At 40.4% G+C, this 22,429-nt stretch overlaps 1 protein-coding gene across 9 annotated transcripts in view; it reads left to right on the top strand.

Moving 5' to 3' along the window:
• Nucleotides 1-22,429, top strand: part of LOC134804268 (neuropathy target esterase sws) — a 63,755-nt gene that overhangs the window by 14,935 nt on the left and 26,391 nt on the right. For 6 of the 9 annotated variants that reach the window (XM_063777244.1, XM_063777246.1, XM_063777247.1 and 3 more), the window contains exons 3-23: nucleotides 1,067-1,269; nucleotides 2,819-3,005; nucleotides 3,481-3,626; nucleotides 4,022-4,150; nucleotides 5,947-6,027; nucleotides 6,141-6,254; nucleotides 7,185-7,277; nucleotides 7,595-7,690; nucleotides 9,363-9,494; nucleotides 10,083-10,121; nucleotides 10,523-10,619; nucleotides 11,050-11,258; nucleotides 11,523-11,678; nucleotides 12,365-12,521; nucleotides 12,853-13,008; nucleotides 13,581-13,699; nucleotides 14,346-14,459; nucleotides 15,087-15,269; nucleotides 15,628-15,783; nucleotides 17,313-17,432; nucleotides 19,752-19,938. In XM_063777244.1, the coding sequence (XP_063633314.1) occupies nucleotides 1,067-1,269; nucleotides 2,819-3,005; nucleotides 3,481-3,626; nucleotides 4,022-4,150; nucleotides 5,947-6,027; nucleotides 6,141-6,254; nucleotides 7,185-7,277; nucleotides 7,595-7,690; nucleotides 9,363-9,494; nucleotides 10,083-10,121; nucleotides 10,523-10,619; nucleotides 11,050-11,258; nucleotides 11,523-11,678; nucleotides 12,365-12,521; nucleotides 12,853-13,008; nucleotides 13,581-13,699; nucleotides 14,346-14,459; nucleotides 15,087-15,269; nucleotides 15,628-15,783; nucleotides 17,313-17,432; nucleotides 19,752-19,938 (2,874 nt within the window). The remainder of the gene's footprint in view (nucleotides 1-1,066; nucleotides 1,270-2,818; nucleotides 3,006-3,480; nucleotides 3,627-4,021; nucleotides 4,151-5,946; nucleotides 6,028-6,140; nucleotides 6,255-7,184; nucleotides 7,278-7,594; nucleotides 7,691-9,362; nucleotides 9,495-10,082; nucleotides 10,122-10,522; nucleotides 10,620-11,049; nucleotides 11,259-11,522; nucleotides 11,679-12,364; nucleotides 12,522-12,852; nucleotides 13,009-13,580; nucleotides 13,700-14,345; nucleotides 14,460-15,086; nucleotides 15,270-15,627; nucleotides 15,784-17,312; nucleotides 17,433-19,751; nucleotides 19,939-22,429) is intronic. The other 3 variants (XM_063777245.1, XM_063777249.1, XM_063777248.1) reach the window with 1 other exon arrangement.

Here is a 22,429-nt window from a genome sequence, read left to right as displayed (position 1 = left end):
TTTTAGCATTAGAAAGAACTTCGCAGAAGTAAGCTTGTGGTTCCAAATCCGGCACTTTTAGCCGTAATAATTTGAAGTAAATTATATGTATTGACCATGCTACATTAGATAATTCAAGAATTATTGACAATTAAAGAGCCTGATAATAACTGCACGCTTGCTTCTGTGGAGTTCTTTTTAATGCTAAAAAAAACGAACTATAAATAAATAGTGTGTGAATCGGGAATTGAACCCACCCGGTTTACAAGCACTGCCTATCGCTCAGCTACCGGCGTGGTAAGGCAATCCTAAAGTCTCCAATTTATTTGTCTGCCCTCCGGCCGGAAAACGTCAACTTTCGGCCCGCTGCGCTAAATAGCCGCTTTCCGGCACCGTCAAGGAGAAAAATAGTATTCACACCTCGGCCAGTAAATAAGAAAGTCTCTGAGCAAATGTTTGTCAACCTCGGCTTCGACTCGGCCGTCGATTACATGTGATCTGAGACCTTTCTTACTTTACTGCCGCAGGTACGAGTATACTCTAGCAAACCCAGTTGTCAGTAGAAAAAGGCGAGATATTCAAATTTTCCATGGCAGGACAACCCTTCGCGCCAACATTAATAGTAGTTTGTGTTACAAGGGATCAAAATGATATATTTCCGTCAAGGGCGTACATTGAATCCTAAAGAAGCGATGGATTCTACAAAAGTAGAATACTGAGCGTAATGAGGGATTCAAGTGTTAACGCCCAAGACGAAATAATTTTGATACCGTGTGACACATACTGCTTTTCACATCAACTATGAGGAAAATAAAAAAATAAATAAATGAGGAAATTTTCATGTATCGAAACACTATTTAAGCTAAAAAAATTGTATGTAAAAAAAAATGAAAAAAATGTGTCCTATAACAGAAAAGTACCACTTTGATCCCCCCTAGCGGGGAGGAAAAGTGCCACTTTGATCCCGCCTAGCGGGGAAGAAAAAGCCCTTTTCCGAATAGGTGATGTGAAAAAGTCCTTTTTCGAATAGGTGATCTGAAAAACCATATGTATATGTATCAATACTTATTTATTCATTATTTTACAGAAATGCTAAACGGCGCCCCGGCCACAGTGGAGCCCGCAAAGCGGTTCCGCAAACGCGACAAAATGCTCTTCTACGGCCGGAGGATGCTGCGTAAAGTGAAATCCATTTCGAACTCGGGCCAGGGCAGGAAACGACGGGCGGTCATGCGCTTTGCTAGGAAACTACTTCAACTAAAGAAGGAGTCAGCGCCTGAACAGTTGAAGGTAAGATATGACGTTGTTACCTACCACTTTAAAGATTATGGTATATCCACCCTAGCATCGGGGCTCGAAAGGCCAGATGGTCATGTGGTTTGCGAGGAAACTACTGCAGTTAAAGAAGGAGTCAGCGCCTGAACAGTTGAAGGTAAGATAGAGCCTGAATTTTTGGTAGCCGGAAAAGGTACAACTGCTTGCGACAGGGGCGTTAACCCTTTAGTGGGTAACGGCAAGATATTTGCCGTCATACCACTCAGATATTTTATTTTTTTTCTCAATGAACGTGTTGTTAGTTAATATAAATTTTGGTTCGCATAAGAGAATATACTCGTACCAATCTACGAAAAAAAGGAGAGCTGATAAACGTTATTCCATCCTTTGTTAAATGATGATTCTTAGGCCTGAAATTAGATTTTTAACTATTGCCTACATTTGAACAAAAATGTTTGTAAAAAAAATTTTCTTTGCTGGATTTATCCGATAGTCACAATTCTCTAGTTTCAGAGACAAGTTTGGCGATATAAAGTTTAAAGAAAAAATATCTGTTATTTGATAATTTTAAAAAATGAAGACTGCAATATATTTGCCACTATCCGTTAAGTGTCTGGTGTTTATTAAAGGAAAGGGTAGGTTAGGCTACTATTGTGATTGATTTATATATGGAGCAATAGCTTAATTCAATACTTCAAATTATTACATGCTAGCAACCTATCCACAGTTTTTATTGGGATTACAATACCTACTTGGAAATAATATACAATACCTACATATAATAGTATATATTAAAAATATTATACTCGTAAATAGAATAAACAAATATTTTTAAGTTAAATAAAGGTTTTAATTATTTCTTATCATTCTATTGGTTTTTAATTTATTCATTTTAGATACTTCATGCCACCCGTAGTTCCCCCGGCAAACTGACATGACGGGCTTGTCACTTACTGCCCTTGGCTGATAGCGGCAAACATATTGCCGTCTTATAATTCGAAAACCCCGAAATAATATATATATTTCTCTTTCTCGAAAATCATAAAAAAAATAATTCATGCTGTGCGTATCGTTAAAGTTCTCGATTCATTGCTATAAAAAAATAATGGTCAAAGGGTTAAGTGTCGCTACCTTCTGCCACAGTCTGAAACCATCGACACGAGAAGAAGAAGTACATTAGTTGGGCAAAGGTGTTCCCTCTTTTCCGCCATTTGGTCATATCCAATGCACTCCCACCACACTTCTAAGTATGTATCTAGGTCGTCCCGCTCTGTCCGTCTTGGTCTGCCTCGATATAGGGGCCTGGTTACCAGTAAAGCGGCTGCCGGCTGGTCATGTGGCCACCCTAGCTTTGTGGTGGGAATGCTGTTCTACATCTGACTATGAAAAGCTATGAAGCTATGAAAAGTTAATATTAAGTGAATAATTAAACTCAAATTAAACTCGCCGGGCGGTCAAGTGGTTTTTATTAACAAGCTTTTAAAACCCCTTTTAAAGCACCTATGGAAAGAATGAATACCGAGTTTATTTATGAAAATGTCTTTACCACACATTTTTGTCCTAGGTCCTAGAACCGCCCGCAGAATACCTAGAAGAAGACCTAACGAACGACGATCGGGTGCCGCCGGACGCTCTATACATGCTCCACAGTATCCGAGTGTTTGGACACTTCGAGAAACCGGTGTTTCTGATGCTGTGCAAGCACACGGAGATACTCAATTTGCCTGCGGGGGCTTTTCTTTTCAAAGTCGGTAAGTATTCATCTATTTATGACAAAGAAAACTAACTAATGTAGCCAGAATGTGGCTCAGCGACCCAAAGAGGGTCTTGACCTCCGAAAGGATAGCACGCCTTTTTTTCCCGATCCTGCGCCGTTTTCTGCCAATTATCGGCTTGAAGCTCCACTGGACGGCCACCAGCCGATCTTCCCAACTACGCTTGGCAGCCAGATCTTCTCCCATTCTACGTAGGTGACCGAATCAGCGAAGTCTGTGGGATTTCGTTTCGTCACCAACCACGAACTCCACGACTTCGGCATTCTTTCGTAGTATCCAGAGGAGTCCTTATTTCCTCAAGGTATTTTTTTTCTATATGGCCGTTTTGTTGTCTCTGCCACAAAAAAAAATTTGTTTTTTTTTTAAATTTTCGCTAGGGTCACTACTGCATATAGAAAATATTAACTTACTATACTCTTGATTTTAATTATTGTATTAAATTCCTTCGCAGGTGACACGGACGAGAACGTGTACGTGGTTCAAAATGGGCGCGTCAACGTGTACATCACCAACCCAGACGGCACTAGTTTGTCTCTCAAAGTGGTCAGAGCGGGCGAGAGCGTCACGTCACTGCTGAGCTTCACCGACGTGCTCACGGTACGTGTTTCTCTGGCTAGCAAAATACTTTGATAATGGCAGACCCAAGTCTATAACCTGCAGGTGGAAAATTTTAACATTTTTCGAAAGTGCTCGTGGTCAACCATATTGCGTCTCTACAATATTATTACAATAGAAAATCATACAATACTTCTACAATAGAAAATCAGACGGCACCAGTCGCTTGAATTTCTGTTTGTATTGTATTTTTACCTGAATAATATTTTATCAAATCTGTGGGGGCGTGTGTCATCTTTTCCACGTAGCGTGAAAGCTACTAAATCGATTTTGGTTAATGAGGAGTCAATCGATTTGTTTTTTTTTTTTATAATACGTATGCTATATGCTACATTTTAAACAAATTTTGAAACAGATTAAGTATTGTCTGTTTGCAGGGCCACTCTCAACCGTACAAAACCGTGAACGCCAAGGCTTTAGAGGACTCTCAAGTGATCAAGCTACCAATGAGAGCGTTCCAGGAGGTCTTCCACGAGTACCCTGACATTTTCGTCAGAGTCATACAGGTTAGCAACCGGGCCCATAATATGCCTATGTTCCGAATCACGTTCACAACGCTTACACTGCTGGCTGCCGGTCCGAATCAGCTAACTGAAATTTTTTTCGCGCCTGTCCTGTCATTGTCAAATGAAACGTCACCTTGACGTTTGCGCTCAAGGTGCTTACGCCTGGGAGTGTGAGCACTGTGAGCGCCGTCCATTGACGTCATCAATGACGTCACGATATCTCATGTAAGCGCTATGTGAATCGGTCCGATCGTGAGCGTGCTGTGAGCGCTGTGAGCGTAATTCGGAACCTTCGAGCAACACGGAAGGGAGGCGGCATTCGCACTATTTCCCCTCTGCCGAGGTACAAGATTAGCGCGTCAATTTAATCTAGCGCAAGTAACTAGTTGCACTTGGATTTTTCACTAGACCGAGTCCAGACGCGCGCGTGAACACTGCTGCACAAAAATGCCTGTTTGCTCGGTTTTTTGTTATAAAAAGAGGTCGGGGACATCAAATTTACAAAAAGAAAGTTGTTACATTTCACATGTAATATTTTTTTTTACATATCATACGTTTAATTACATTCAAACACAATTATTATATTTTAGTCTCATGTAATTGTTGGATTTATCGATTTTGCTCGCTCAGTACAAATTGCGGATCGGTCGAGCGACAAATCCGACTTCTCATCTCTCAGAATACAATAACATACTTCAACGAAAATGTGTTAGTGTGCGTGTTGTGACACTTATCACTCGTCCGTACACAAAAAGAGATCGAGGTTTGCAAGATTTGTCTTTGACGTGTGTCATTTTCTATGTATTTGTGTCGTCATTACAGATTGGATTTTGTATGTAAGTGTGTGAGAAGTGCGACTGTGTGCACCTTTCCCCCCGCGAAAAATGGCAGAAAGATTTGTACGGTGAGATATCGCTTGGGCCCCTCCCTTCCGCTGTGTCGGAAGCCGGTGTTGCTCGAAGTTCGGAACATAGCCTATGTTTCACCAATGTGACAATTGTCATCTGACAGTGACAATTCGCCGTATGTCAGTGTCAGGTGTCAATTATCAGTGTGGTGAAACAGGCGCCAGAGCCCGCTTTTACAAAACTACAAGTCTAAACTGGCAATACCATTTAAAATGACATCATTGGTCACACACAACACACACGTGTGTCAATCGCATAAATGTTGACAGTTAACACCTGTAAAGCAGGGACCGTTACCGGTATAACTAAAAATCAAAATATCTCATAACTTTCACATTATTTCTTGGATATTATAGAATAGTATTTAGGTAAGGATAATGATTGATCAGATTAGTTAAATTAAGTGCAAAAATATACATAAACAACCAAGATACCGAAATTGAATACCGGTTAATTTGTATGAAAATGTTACCGTCCCTGAGTCCCTGCTGTAAAGTTCCTGTGAAATTTGGTGACCAGCATATGATACGTGTGCTAACTCGGGGCACGAACACTAGTGATGGTAATTATTAAAGTTTTTTACCTTAAGAGGCTCGATATTAGGCATGATATTGAACCTGTTTACAGTAATGCAGGATTTTAATAAGCAAATATACGTCAATAAACTTTAATAATACACATCAAGTTAGTGTTCGTGCCCCAAGTTAGCACAGGTATAGCAATAGCAGGTAACTGAGCAGGTTCGATGTAGTATTTTTTGTCAATTCAGTTTTTTTCTATAATGGTAGGGCCGTAGGGGTTTCCTTTTTTATTCAAATATAAATAAACTCTATTTGGTGTATATCAGTTTATATACAGAATACTAATTGCAAGTTTTGTGCATTTCAGATCATCATGGTGCGCTTACAAAGGGTAACCTTCACTGCGTTGCATCAGTATCTTGGTTTGAGCGCAGAGTTGGTTAATCCGGTGAGTTACGTTTAATTGGCCCTTACAAATGACTTTAAATTTTAAAGATGAAAGTCAAGTTAAGTAGGGGGCGCCTAAAATGTATAACTTATAAGTTAACCTGTTTGCCGCAGGGCCGTGAAAAACGCCGGCCTACCACAGTCGCCTCATCGCCAGGTCGAAAAGTTACAGTCGATTCCAGTACTTCTATGCATTCCCCACACCACAGCGAGAGGGTTGAACATACTGTGAGTATAGAATTGTCTTGTGTGAGTGTGTATCTCAAGTGTGTGTGCGTGTAAGCGTGTGTGTGTGTGTAGGAGTGCGTGTTTCCTGACGCAGGTCTGTGAAAACCGCCGCTCGACCACAGTCGTCTTATCGCCAGCGGTAGACCTGTAGAGCTAGCACAGGAGGGCAGAGAGATTATCTTGCTCGCGAAATAGACTATACTTACGAAATAGAGTATACTTGCTTTACTTTTTTAAAGTCTTGTGTGTGTGTATCTCAACTCACAAAGTAGACATTGAAATGAATAATCAACTCTCCATTAACAAACGAGCATGACATGTGGTTTCAGAGTCAAACTCCGCTTTCTTATGTACAGTTCCCAACGACCGGCAAACTCGGGCCGCGCCGGAGCGCATTTTCAATGTGCGTATACATTATGCATACCGATTGGAGTCCGTCCGGAGCCGACCGCGTCCGCGAGCAGCCGACCGGCTTGCGGCCGTACAAATGTGAAATGCGCTCCGACTCCGGCTGGTCCGGTGGGAATCGTACTTTACACGATAAGCTTCCGAATGTGACCACTTCTCTTTTCGGAAACCTTAATGCTTTTTCTAAAAATAAAATGTTTTCACCCAAAAAACCAATCTGTCATTAGAAAAAGTCGCTAAATCAACATTTTTATTTGATCGTCTGTTCGTGCCTCAATTTTTCTAGCTTGCCCCCATTTTCTCCTGAAAATTTTAAAAACTATATACTGATGTAGTGCATAATTGTCTTCCATCGTATTTTCTCGAAAACGTTCGTATTTGTCATGCTACTTCAGTCAACCTCAGTACTTTTTGTACCGGAACTGACTGAAATAGCAAGACACGTTCATGCGTTTCCGTGAAAATACCATGGAAAATAATTATGCACTACATCTGTAATGAATAATGATGTGTTGCATGCAGCAAGAGAACGGGCACATGGCGTCCTCACCCATTAACATCGCCAGGAAATCCAGACCGGACATGGTACCCGACATTACTACTAACACGCCGCAGGTAATTTATCTACTGGTCGATTACAATTGTAACTGAACTAAAATATTCATTATATAACAATTAAGAAAAGTATAATATTCATCATGCAACACTTTAAAAAACAAAGGAAATCTTTACTCAACAGGTCTGCATTTCATTTCTCTGGGATATACATTTCCAATTGTCTTATTGTACCATCTCGCTCCGCGATTGTTGCGCCATTTAGGTTCCTTGCTAAAATGGTTGTTCAATACTTACGCTGTAGAATTTCCAATTTAGCAAAAACCATAAATGGCACAACAACCTCGTGTGCTGACTGTGTTAATTAATTTTCACAGCAGCAGCCAGACGTGCAGCCGACATCGTCATCGTTCCAAAGGAGCAAAGAGGGGTCGTCGTTCAAGAGGACCAATACTGACAATATGGACGAGCAGGTAATAAATATAAATAAATAAATATTAGGGGGACATCTTACACAGATCAACCTAGACCCAAACTAAGCAAAGCTTGTACTATGGGTGCTAGACGACGACATACATACTTATATAGATAAATACATACTTATATACATAGAAAACACCCATGACTCAGGAACAAATATTTGTGTTCATCACACAAATAAATGCCCTTACCGGGATTCGAACCCAGGACTATCGGCTTCGCAGGCAGGGTCACTACCCACTAGGCCAGACCGGTCGTCAAGAATATGTAAATAAGTGTTGTATCCAGCAAAATGGAGTTAGAAACATAATGTCGGACCACTAACTCCTTTGGTAGCCTAGCAGTAAAGCTCTGTTTTCCTTGGATAGCGGTGCCGTCATATAGTGGCCGTCTCCATACAAAATAATACGGCTTAATATGGATGGAGTTAATTAAACACGTTAATACAGATGTAGTGCATAATTATTTTCCATCGTATTTTCACGGAATCGTACGAACGTGTCAAGACACTCGAGCTATTTCAGTCAGTCTCGGTACAAAAATTACTGAGGATGACTGAACTAGCATGACAAATACGAACGTTTCCGAGAAAATTCGATGGAAAACAATACGCTAGATGGCAAATTTTCATTTACAATATCAATCGATCAGGTTTGTTTTTAGGATCAAATGTATATGCAAAATGCATGTAAATGGTGCATCCATTGCATTAAAGCAATACAAAAGACAGAAGTGATAGTCAAAGTCTGACAATCGTACTTCACTCGCGAAACGTCCCTAACAAAACGATAAGTGATCGTGACGTCAAGGTCACTGAGAGTCCATCTTGAAGTATGGACAAAACAAGATAATTGCGTTTTTGTCGGTGAAATATTGCGTTTATGTACATAGTTGTCATACAATCTTTTTTTGAATAAAATTTAAGGTATCAAATGGTATCCTTACTTATTTCCTTTTTGGAAGTTAAAAAAAAAACTTAAATTTTGGAACTTTCAGGTCCTGTATTTTTGTATTATTTCCATATATTATTTTAATATCCACATTATTGTGATATATTGCTCATTTGCTATCTATTTTACTAGGTTTTGTTATAAAATTCAACATGTGTCATCATCCCTATGGGGTCATCCATTAATTACGTCACACGAATTTCTGGGTTTTTTTACCCCTCCCCCCCTCCTTGTCACACTTGGTCACATTTGGCAAACCCCTCCCCCCTGGTGTGACGTCACATTTCTTCAACGAAATCGGCAAATATTTATTTAATATTTTATCAAAATATTTGTGGCAAAAGAAATATTAGTAATTTTATAACCCAAAACTGATTAAGAATTAAATTAAACGAATGAAAACGATTATCGTTTCAAAAGCTTGTTATTTAAATGATAATTAGCGTATAAAATAATTTAAATACATTTTCAGTTACTGATGAAGTTAAAGTGACGTCACAAAGTTTATGACTCCCCCCTCCCCCTTGTCACAACATGTCACATTTTCTTGACCCCCTCCCTCCCCCTAAACGTGTGATGTAATTAATGGATGACCCCTATTATGCACTACATCTGTAGTCACAATTACAATGGTGGCGCATTCGACAGATGTGGACGAACCTTTAGAGTATCGGTGGAGTGTAGGTATAATCTAACACGAAATAATTTTCTTCAGGCCCTCATACGAATAGCGACCGAGGCTTTCATCAAAGAACTCGGACTCGAAAACGACCAACTGCTTCAAGGAGCGGTCCAAGTCAGAGATCTGCCCGCGGGCACTTACATCATGAAAGAGGAGAGCCATAAGGTAGGTCTACTAATATATCTTTCGAGGATGTGACGTTTTCGTGTCACTAGCAAGACAGAGATAGAGTTAGACCAAGTCTGCAGCTATTTTGACAGCCCACATAACATAGTGCCAGTGTTAAATATGTCATAATTTCATAGAAGTTTGACGTTTAAAATAACACTGGCACTGCGTGGGCTATCAAAATCGCTGCAGACTTTTCTTAATCTAACTCGAGTAAGACAAAATAGATAAATCCTGGTCACGGCACCAAATTGTGACACGAAAATGTCACAGGGAGTACAGATGTAGTGCATAATTATTCCATGCGTGCGGATCAATATCAGTGTGATCACCGCGTAAACGTTGTCATCGGAATAATCGAAAATATTATGCGAAACAAGAAACTTGATTCGAATTAAACTTTGAATAACATTAAGGTTGAAAATAGTCATTAAAAAAAAGAAAAACAACTATACATTTTAAAAATCGATCGTCAGATTTACATACTTATTTGTAAATAAATATTAAATTTAGTTACAATATTTATAGCTTATCTTTATTACGATATTTATTCTAATTTGTATTAATTCCCTATTTATTTGAAAGCTCTATTATAGTATCAAAGGTGAACCAGAAATAGTGCAGGTATTTGATTTCAACGTGTGTTTCAAAAGAATGGTTTGATTTAGTTAGTTCTTAAATCACCGCTTTTGCCCATAATATGTGTGTTTATCCATATTCTACACATACCTATTCATAAATTCACAAATTCTATGTCAAAAGTTTCACGCGTTTAGCGAGCATGTTTAAGAAGTCAATACTTCACGAATATATTTTTGTTTCAGTGTAAATTTTAGAATTTCATCTTCAACAACATAACTTGTGTAAAATTTTATCAAATGTAATATCAACTTCCGTCAAATGTAATTCTGCTGTTGCATACGTTTTTTTGCTTAAATGTGAGATCTGTTGACATTACAACTGTCATTTTAGTATCTAGAATTTAATCAGTATATGATTATAAGTTATAACATTGTATTATTCAGGACGTCGCACTGGTATACCTGCTATCCGGCGCACTGCTAGTGTCGCAAAAAGTCGCAGAAGGGGAGGGCGAGGTGCATATGTTCACGGCTTACCCAGGTAACGTTTGTTGGACAAGTTTCTAATTACTGATGAATAAGTGAGAAATATATGCGACGACTCGTACAGTTAAGAAGGAAAATAATTGGGAAAGTTGCAAGGAATTAACCCCGTACCTATATAGGTACGGGGTTTATTTTTTATACGGGGTTAATGGGATATCCCATGATTCATTTAACCCTATTCCTAAAGGAAATAGATCTTACTCCGATTTAAATTTTGAATTGCTTAATTGTTCTGTATTTTGGGCCTTTAAAGATAATGACATAAAGATATTTTATTGATTTTTAATTTATTTCTTTAAACGGAAATATAATTTACCATTTGTTTTATCATCTGCCTACTTCGTAAGACTGACGAAGTAAAAAAATGTAGTGAAGACTTTCACACAGAAATAGAGCACTCTTACTTCAGCAACCCATCTTTTCAGGCGAAGTCGAAGGCGGACTTGCAGTGCTAACCGGCGAGCCATCCTTCTTCTCAATACGAGCGAAACACTTCTCGCGTATCGGCCTCCTGTCCAAGACAACAGTGTACAGTATCATGCGAGAGAGGCCATCTGTCGTGCTACATATCGCCAATACTGTTGTACGGAGGTTGTCGCCGTTCGTGCGACAAGTGGACTTTGCTCTCGACTGGGTAAGTTAGTAGTTAAGTTTCTTTGAACCTCTAAGACCATATCATACAGTATCATGCGATTGAGGCCTTGAGCGGTGCTACATAGAGCCAATACTGTTGTCTGTTGTACGGAGGTTGTCACTTTTCGTGCAACAACTGGACTTTTTGCCGTCGACTGGGTAACTTTATAACGAAGGACGCAACAGTTTGACTCGGTTTCACACTTCGGTCGGCTGTGCTCACAAATGTTATTACAGGCGTCTGTACCATTTGTTTATTTTTTAGGTGTTCCTCGAGTCCGGTCGCGCTGTATACCGTCAAGACGAAGAATCTGGCTCCACGTTCATTGTGCTGAGTGGTCGTCTGCGCTCCGTCATAACGCACCCTAACGGCAAGAAGGGGCTGGTCGGCGAGTACGGCAAGGGCGACCTGGTTGGAATCGTGAGTAGCAGAATTTATTGGCCATGTAGCGAACTGTGGAGGACAACATTAGGAGCCTCATTTTGATTGGTGCGATCTGCCCGTGTCAAATTTAAAGCGGTACAAACAGCAACACTCTTAACTGTCCATAGGTGGGCTTTATGGCTTTTGTAATAAGGTTTACGAACTATCAGTTAACAGTGTGGGCGATGGTATGTGAGTCCACAGTCCAGGCAGATCGTTAATTGCGCAAAGGAGTGTACGTGAACAAGGGCAGCACCTGCTTATTGGAGTAGTGTCAACGTCAACTTTATGATTTAAGACTCATTTAGACTGTGCGAGAACTCGCATGCGAGTTTCATCACATTGCGGTATTTGATTGGTCGATTGTATTGGATGTAACCAATAGTCCTCAATGTAACTAAAATCGCATACGAGTTCGCGCGCCGTCTAAATCAGCCCTTAGGCTGTGGCCACGCGGTGCATCTCTTTGCGAGCACCATCCGTATACGCGACATATTTTTTTGTGCGTAACCTCTCCTGTCTGGCTGCCACCAGTTTGGCACTGACATAAACGCTATCGAGAATGTAATTTACTTTACGTAGACGTTAGTGTATATGTCAGTTTTGACACTGTCAGGACGGGTACGGGTACTAATTTCATTAGGAGTGTTGCGTTTTCAACAGGATTTCATGTCTTTCCCCAGGTGGAGATGGTGACCCAAACCCGTCGTAGTACGACCGTGATGGCGGTTCGAGACTCTGAGCTGGCCAAACTACCTGAGGGGCTGTTCAACGCGATCAAGCTGCGGTTCCCCGTAGTGGTGACTAGGCTTATCAACCTGCTGGGACACAGGATATTAGGTACCTTCATTCATTTACTTAATCATATCATTCATTTCATTCACCCATTCATTTTATTCACTCAGTCAGTCATTCATTCATTTTATTAATTTGCTCATTCATACCTCTCATTCACTCATTCATTCCTTTCATTCCTCATTTATTCCTTTAATTCACTCAATTGTTCATTATATGCACTCATTTGTTCGTTTCTTTCACTCATTGTTTTAAGCCATACACTCATTCATTCGCTTATTCACTCATCCATTTTACTTAATTCACTCGTTAGTTTCATTCATTCAATTCATGCGTTAATTCCGTAATTCATTCTAGTCTATGCTTTTGTCAACAGGTTCATGGCAGAAGCCGACAGCGGGTCTCGGAGGAGCGGCTTTAGAACCTCGAGTTTCCGCGCACAATTTCTCAACAGTAGCGGTCGTGCCTGTGAGCGACGACGTACCGCTCACCGCCTTCACATATGAGTTGTATCACTCGCTCTGTGCTATAGGTAAATCCTATGTACTAGTAGCTAGCCTATATGTCGAGTCGCACGACTTTTAACCCTTTCTATACTCTGCTATTCTGCCCTGCTAAGCCGAGTGGCGCTATCTCAAAAGAAAATGCATTGCTAATTTATACTTTAGTTTCTATAACTGAGAATTCCATTTTCAAAATCATTTGTTTTTGAGATAGCGCTGTTCGGCTTAGGAGGGCAGTATACACAGTGACAGCTACGCTTCATCTGTCAAACATGGCCGGTGAAAGAAGCTTACAAATGTATGCAGTTTTTATGACAAGGGTCTTAGGAGCAGCTTCAGAGTACCTATTAAATCTGCTTTTACCAGGCGTGGCTCTCCGCGATTTCGTCGCTTTGCTACAGGTAGCTAAAAGTACATCCGTTCGGCCCCAATTTTGGGGTTTGCCATAAGCCGCGCGTGGCGCTGTCGCCATCTAGCGGCCATATCTGTGCTGATCGTAACAGACGCGTTTTGTTAGAGAGTGAGTCTTCTGTACCTAGTACTATTATTTATTCTGTGCTTTTACGTAATTTGGTCTGATCTACTTTTCCTTCGTTAACAGGGCCGACAGTTCGCCTGACCTCAGACGTCATTAGAAAACTGTTGGGTCTCACAATAATGGACCCCAACAACGAGTACCGGCTCAGCTCGTGGTTGGCGCAACAGGAGGACAAACACAAGGTAATATTTTTAAAATGGCCAATGACAATGAGATGGAAAGTGCGTACTGCGTACTTAAATTACTGTAGAAACTTGGGTTTTATGAGTACCAAATTTACTTACTTTTACGAGACTGCGCTTAAAATACGCCAGTCATTCGAATCGTCAGACAAGTTTTTCGAGACTTTTTGTTGAGTGACACTCCCTCAGAAATTAGTTGTAAAATCCTTCTTCTTCCTCGCGTTATCCCGGCATTTTACCACGGGCTCATAGGAGACTGGGGTCCGCTTGACAAGTAATCCTAAGAATTGACGTAGGCACTAGTTTTTACGAAAGCGACTGCCATCTGACCTTCCAACCCAGAGGGGAAACTAGGCCTTATTGAAATTAGTCCGGTTTCCTCGCGATGTTTTCCTTCACCGAAAAGCGTCTGGTAAATATCAAATAATATTTGGTACATAAGTTCCGAAAAACTCATTGGTACGATCCGGGGTTTGAACCCGCGACCTCCGGATTGCAAGTCGCACGCTCTTACCGCTAGGCCACCAGCGCTTGAGTTATAGAGTTGTAAAATCCAATACTCGTAAATTCAAATGCAAAACAAACCTTCTGACAATCACAAACCAAGGTAAGTAGGTATACATTGTATGATCTTTCTTTGTTTTAGGTGGCCCTCTACCAGTGCGATCCTAGTCTAACGCAATGGACGCAAAGGTGCATCCGACAGGCAGATTGCATCCTGATTGTTGCCCTCGGAGACAAGCAGCCTAGCATTGGAAAGGTTTGTACATGTACATACACAATAGGGGATATTACTGCAATGTTCTGCCGCCAGAGTGCAGCACTATCGACTCAGTAAATTCATAGACTAACTTATACATACTGTGCCTTAAACTGTTTTTTGACAAGTTTTCACAGACAATAAAATATGACATTGAGGCATCAAGGCGGTTTGTTAACAAGGGCCTACCGGTAAACGCGAAAATCGAAATTTAGTTATCTGCCTCTTTATCGCTCGAATATGCAAGGGTGATAGAGAGATTAGATAACGAAATTTCGATTTTCTTGTTTCGCGGTAGGCCATGTGATTGACGTGACGTGTGATGGTTTGTTTACTGTATGTGCCACAAAGGTGCCATCTACGCAAAGCTTTGGCTAATATTCCCTATTACGTAATATCTATGGTTCAAATTTAACGTTCCTTTCTTCGCATTTTGCTTCTTATTATCATCATCATCATATCAGCATTTTATATCCCACTGCTGAGCAAAGGCCTCTCTTCGAGTACGCCACTTATCCCGGTCCTAAGCCAATCTCATCTAGAAGTGACCCGCAGTCTTTCAAGAAAAATATTTTTTTAACCAAAAAATATAATAATAAAAATCCCTCTTATTCCCTATGTCCACAGATAGAGAAAGAAATCGAGCGTCTAGCCATCCGTACTCAGAAAGAATTGGTTCTACTACACCGCGAAGGTGGAGCCAACCCCAGCGGCACCGTCCACTGGTTGAACATGAGAACATGGGTGTCGCAGCATCACCACGTGCGCTGCCCACATCGCATGTTCACTAGGAAGAGCCAGTATAGAGTGGTAAGTATACTTGCATAACCCTTCGTCCTATTATGTCGTTAAAAACGCAGTACAGATGTGCACAATTATATACAAACGATTCCGAGTAAAAGCGATGGAAAACAATTATGCACTACATCTGTAGCCTATATTTTCACCAAATTAAATAGTTTTGGCTATTGGCAGCGCCTTAAATAGTGCGAGATCCGCCCGATGTAAATGGTACTGCTGCACGGTCGAATTTTTATCGCTTGTCACCATGACTGTCACTTTCTAACATGTATGTAAGTGCGAAAGTGACGGACATAGTGACAGGCGATAAAAATGGAACCATGCTGCGCCCGCTGGTAGATATATTAACACTTGCCCTTCCTTTCAGAGCGAGCTATACAGCAAAGTCCTGATGTCAGAAGCGAGCGTGCACTCGGACTTCTCCCGTCTCGCTCGCTGGCTTACGGGGACATCTGTGGGTCTAGTGTTAGGCGGCGGCGGCGCCCGCGGCGCTGCTCACGTCGGCATGATACGGGCCATACAGGTAATCCATTCTAACACCAACTATATTGCCCGTTTTCTGACAGAGGCCTGATCCATTGCTACCTGCACAAGTTTTCGGTGGCTTGGTTGGCAACAGTGGACCGGCGCCTTTGATGTTTGCGTAAATGCCGACACCGCACAAGAACACAGTAAGGGTTATCACAAACTTTTACACAACTGCCCAAAAATTACAAACATTTCAAATAAGACACACTGGCCCGACACAATTGCGATGTATGCAGCTCAGGTGCGCGCGACCTACCCTCGCCCCTCTCACCCCGCACGATTGCCCTGTCTAGACGGCTTCGACGAATGACTGTATTGTTTTATAGACTGTGGCGACGGCCAGAATGACAGTCTATAAACGTCTGACCATTTTAGGGTGGTATTCCACCTGTCCAATGTGTATTTTGTCTCACATTTCGCTTAATGAAAGAGGGAGACGCAATGTCATTGGACCAAGATATTGGACAGATAGAATACCACTAGACCCGTTGGAGATAGCATTTGTGTTTTCTTTTATATTTTCGCAAACTGCTATCAAATTACTATGTTTAATTCTGTATACGGTAATTCGCCAGCAACTAGCCGCTTTTAGTAACTGGCCACCCCAAACCAAAAATGAATTCTATTCACCTATAAATAGAATTCATTTTAGTATAAGGTGGCCAGTTATTGAAAGCTGGCCAGTTATTGAAACTTTATACTAAAATGAATTCTGTTTATAGGTGAATAGAATTTATTTTTAGTGGCATTCATTATTAGTACTGGCAAACATGGTCTAATAAAACATGGTCTTCTCTTCCCAGAGTGACACGGGCCTACGTCACAATAACATTGCCACTTTATTTCAACATAACATGTTACATGGGTACATTATACCAATGGTTAATAAGTTAAAATATTTCTTTATAATTTTATAATTTTCATTTATATGTATTTTATCTTAAATTTTACAATAACACGTCATTTTTAATTATTCGTTAGCAATATCTCCCGATTCACGAAATAAATTTCAGACGTTCGGGTAATTCTGTTTACACTACTGGCAACACAGGATAGCGCTCTCATATTTGACAATTCGGATCTAGATTACTTCATGCCCTGACCGTCATCCTTGTCGAACGCGTGTTAATTGTTATTTCCTTCTCGCTCAGTGTCAGCAGTCGCAGTGTTTTCCAAACTTTTCACGACTTAAGCTTGGTAATTAATGTGTAACTGTGAATTAGTTTTTCAAACGTTTGTCTTGTATAGATAAAAAAAGTTTAGTTTAATACATTAGATTTGTTTTATTTTACTATGTTTCTACATGAATAACTTAAAATTAATGCCGTTAAAATAATTTTCACCGTTGGTTAAAATTCGCCCACATTTTAAAGTTTGAGAACCTGTAAACAGCATGATGACGTAGGCCCGTGTCAGTTAGGTCATACGCGAATCTCGGAAGAGAGTACCAGGCGGAGTATATTATTATACCATGGGCAAATTACCCTACTGAGATTTAATAGAGGCCCATATATTTGTTTACAGGAAGCCGGCATACCGATAGACATGGTGGGCGGCGTGAGCATAGGCGCATTCATGGGCGCCCTCTGGTGCATGGAGAGGAACATTACCACTGTCACGCAAAAAGCCAGGGAGTGGTCACAGGTACCATTACGCTACGCGATTGTTGCGCCATTTAGGGGCCTAAATTCATCATCATCATCATTCTAGCTTTCAGTCGCTCACTGCTGAGCATAGGCCTCGCTTCGTGTACGCCAATTATCCCGGTCCTGGGCTAGTCTCATCCAAAAGTGCCCCGCGATTTTCCGAATGTCATCCACCCAACGAGCTAACGGACGCCAGGCGCTTCTTTCATCCGAAAGCGGCCACCAATCCGTCAACATTTTGGTCCACCTGCCATCACTCTGCCTAGCAGCATGTCCAGCCCAACTCCATTCAAGCTTGGTGATGACGTCACCCACGTCTCGCACCTTGGTGCGGCGTCGGATTTCGACATTCCTCACTCGGTCTTGCAGTTTAATGCCGAGCATGGTGCGCTCCATGGCTCTTTGTGCTACTCGTATTTTATGCACAGCCCCCTTAGTGAGCGTCCATGTCTCGGCACCGTATGTCATGGTGGGCAGGACACATTGATTAAAGAGGCGAGTTTTCAGGCATTGTGGAATGTTTTCAGATTTGAGGATGTCCGCAAGTTTGTTGAATGCCGCCCAACCCAACTGAATTCTTCTGGAGATCTCCTTTTCCTGTTGTTTTTTGTCGAAAGATAGAATATGTCCAAGATAGATTGGTTGTTCAATACTTACGCTATAGAATTTCCAATTTAGCAAGAACCCTAAATGGCACAACAATCCCATGTCAGGCCTATGGAACTCTCCGCGCGAGTTCGGATTTATACCTACGAAAGTCATCCCGTTCACGGTAGAAAAGCAAGCCAGTTGGTTGCCACACGCGCTCACGCACGCACGTCGCGTCGCTGCCCGCTCGAATATATCAAAATGTATGCGAAAGAAATGTCTTCGTCACGAACAAAATAACACAGCTTGTAGCAAAAACAACAAAACTAATAAAAAAAAACTTTTTTGTTCTTCCGATAGCTAGGAAAAGTAAGTAGACATTCTCAATAGGTATAAATATTATTTTTACGATAGTTGCAAGCTACGTAGGTGGTATTGATTCATTGCGCGGTTTATAAAACGACGTAAACACTGCGGTTACTACAGGGATATATGACCTTTTAAAATGTTTCGCAGTCACTCGTCGGAATGAAATTATGCGTTTCATAATTTTACGCGCGGAATACCTATTTTAATTATTAGGTCCTTACCTATGAAATTGGCGTTTTTGTTCATAGATATAAGTCTGATCCTAGTTTTTTTTTTTTTACAAAAGTACATACACAATTACAATAAAACTACAGTGCACTCAATAAACAACGATTTTACATACAATTAATTGTTATTTTTTATTGTTAAGTGTTCAGAATTAAGCCTTGAAAATAGGTCTTTTCATGTGCTGTCGGTTCGAGTATTAAAATTACTTATATTTTTCTAATGGTACCAATTTTCAAGAAATGGAGATATTGAAAACATACCTTAAAGGTGTCAAAAATTACTGGAAAAATTTTGTTTGGTTTGAATTAGCCATCAAAAAAATATCCGCAAAATTAATTGTATGGAAATTCGTGTTTCGTTGAAATTCTCCGAACAAAACGCCAATTTCATAGGTAATGACCTAATATTAATTACTTATTGCAACTTATCTTGCTCCGAGTTATTTTGGGGAGCTAAAGTACCCCGACCTTACGAAATCTATAGTTTAGGTAAGTAGGTAGGTACTTATTTGTAAAATTATTTCTAAACGTCGCGTCGGCAACCCTAGCTTTGTGCCGGTGCGCGCGGTGCGGGGAGCGGCGCGTTGAAGGTCACTCCATTGTATTTTTGTGTAGGTATCAAAACGGTAGGTATTTGCGTTTTCTTCGAGAGATAAGTATCTGTTCGTAAGAACTATTATATAATCTGTGCCCATGTGGTAACTGTATATAAAACTCTCTTATAGTAAGCTTTTGCGTATCATTCATTGTGTTGGTTTTTTGAGTATTTTGATAATTATTGGAGTTGTTCGATGATTCGGTAGTCGAAGAGTTAGATTGAATTAAATAAACTTTTAACGAAAAAAAAAAATACAATGAAATACCAGACTTCTACTTCAAATTTGCTTAATGGGGGTTTTCGGGGACGAAAAATCGATCTAGCTAGGACTTATCTCTGGGAAAACGCGTATTTTTGAGTTTTTATATGTTTTCCGAGCAAATCACGTTCTCCCAGATATTATTAAACTAATACCGTTCGATAAATGGGCCCCAACTGTGAAGTAAATTATACCCATTCAAACAAAACAAATTAACCAAATGGGTTTATTCGTTTGCGAGAAGTACAATACAAAAAAAACACATTTTTTTTCCAGAAAATGACCCAATGGGGCAAGCAACTAATGGACCTGACATACCCAGCGACATCTATGTTCTCCGGCCGACAATTCAACACCACAATCCGTACGACGTTCGGCGAGGTCCACATCGAGGACCTGTGGCTACCGTACTTCACTGTCACCACGGATATCAGCGCGAGCTGTATGCGGGTGCATAGACATGGTGAGTCGGACCTTATGTGTTACACGTTAAGGCTGGTATTGGAGTACAAGAGATGTAGTCAGTGGACGTGCAATCAGAGCGTTCATGGTGTTCAAAAATATCTGAACACGCATTCTAAATCCAAATCATTTCGACTAGCTATTTTGATCAGTACATTGTAGGTAGTTTAAGTGTAAAAAACTAGTGATGGCGAATCTCTTGTATTCTGATATATTTGGTTTTCAATCGACATGAGAATGGTTACGGGGCCTAACCTCTTGATGCCCGATGTTCCGTTTTTGGAACATACGTACAAACAGCAACACTCTTAACTGTCCATCGGTGGACTTTATTACAAAAGGCATAAGGTCCATCTATGGACAGTCAACAGTGTGGGCGATGGTACTATTCGTTGTAGATTAATAAAAATATATAGAGTTAGACCAAGAAAAGTCTACAGCGATTTTGATAGCCCACGCAGTGCAAGTGTTATTTTAAACTCAAACGTCTATGTAATTATGACGTATAAATAACACTTGCTGCAAAATTGCTGCAGACTTTTCTTGGTCTAACTCTATATACACTCGAATTGTGCTGGGTCTCACGAGGTAGCTAAAAGTATATTGTATTGGAAACACTCGGTTGGAAACAAAATCATTAAGTAGCAACTGCTTTTACACGTGCTTTAGTTGGTTGTACCGTCCACTTATATTGTACAGTCACCTGTAATATCTTACACTACGGAGGCCGCAAAAATATCTGACACGATCTTATTTGTAGAGCCGTAAGAGCGTGTCACATATTTTTGCGGCCTTCGAAGTGTAACATGTTTTTGCGGGTGACTGTTCACCTATTTAAATTTAAATGTAATGTGAACTAACGCTTATTAAGCAGGTATTTTTACACTTTAACGGTACCGCTAATGGAAATTTCATTCGATAGCGTGACATGGGATTGTGAGTTACCGAAACGTCCCGCTTGGCGCGCTGTTCTAAATCCCATACAAAATGAGTAACCCAAACGCGTACGTCCGTCACGCTAGCGACTGAAATTTACACTAGGGATTCTGAATACCTAACTTTATTTTTTACATTGTTTTTATGATTAGGTAGATAGAATTCCTGTGTTTTATTTTTCAGTATCGATTTCAATTATTATTAGGATACTTATAGGTTTATATGTACCTAACCTTTAAGTTTTCAATTTATCTCTATTCATTTGTGAATCCAGTAAAGTTTCGTTTACTAGTTAATTTTAGAATATTTTCTGCTCTTTTTAAACCTTCTTATACTTCTGTTATCAGTTTTCAATACCTTAAGAAATTACCAAATTCATTTATATTGTTGGAAGGTATATTTACCGAATCACTACCGAATGTCGGCTGATTCCGAAAATGACCCACAATGAATGTCAGTCAAATAAAAAAAAAAAGTCGATATTCGGGATTACATTAATACATTTTACGTCAGTTAGTACTTACCTAATATCAAAGATACATTGATTGAGTAAGAGCAGGCAAGCGTATAATCTAAGACAATTTCGTGCTTCGAATTGGACTGTCAAAACGAGATGGCGCTGTACAGCTCCATACATTTTACGGTAACTCTTATTGTCTTAATTTGACGTTTGACAATCCAGGGACCACAAAACGTGGCGCAGTACAGCGCCATCCGGTTCCTGTCAAACTAAAGGGGCCCACTGATTAACAGTCCGCCGGATGGTATCGGCCTGTCAGTTAGAACAAAATTTTGACAATTCCGAACAACTGACAGGCCGATACCGTCCGACGGACTGTTAATCAGTGGGCCCCTTAAGAAAGCAAGTTTATTTCTTAGAACCTGCCTCTATTACAATCAATAACTCTTTTCTAATATTTAATTTGATGTTATTTGACTAACACAACACATTCATGGACGGGAAATTGTTTATTATTACGTAAGTTTGTTGGTCCGCTTCCGCTGACACCGCACCTTTACTAACCCAAGCCATGAGTATGTAACAAATACACGAAACCATTTTACATTGTAGCCATTGTAGGCAAAACGTCGGCATAGGCGTACCCGCGGTTGGGCAAGGTGGGGCAGTTGCCCCACCCTGGTCTCTGACCATAAGCTAAGAATTTCTGTTTCAACCGTACCCTGTTACAACGTACCCAACCTCTCCTACTTCTGCCCCACCCTTTAAAAAATGCTGGGTACGCGGATATTAACAAATTAACAACATCTTATACAAGGTGTTAAATAAATAAAGTAAGGTTAATAAGCACGAAGAATATCTTACATTGACTTACCTACAGACGTAGTGCATAATTATGTTCCGTCGTATTTTCACGGAAACGTACGAACGTGTCTTGGTATTTCAGTCAGTCTCGGTACAAAAAGAACAGAGGTTGACTGAAGTAGCATGACAAATATGAACGTTTCCGAGAAAATACGACGGAAAACAATTATGAACTACATCTGTATCTCTATTGCACGCGCGTAATTATATTGCTGTACCGCCGATGATGCCG

This window comes from Cydia splendana, chromosome Z (genome assembly GCF_910591565.1).
Source record: "Cydia splendana chromosome Z, ilCydSple1.2, whole genome shotgun sequence".
NCBI lineage: Eukaryota > Metazoa > Arthropoda > Insecta > Lepidoptera > Tortricidae > Cydia > Cydia splendana.
Note: the sequence above shows the minus strand (reverse complement) of the source record. Positions and strands in the feature narration are given on the sequence as shown.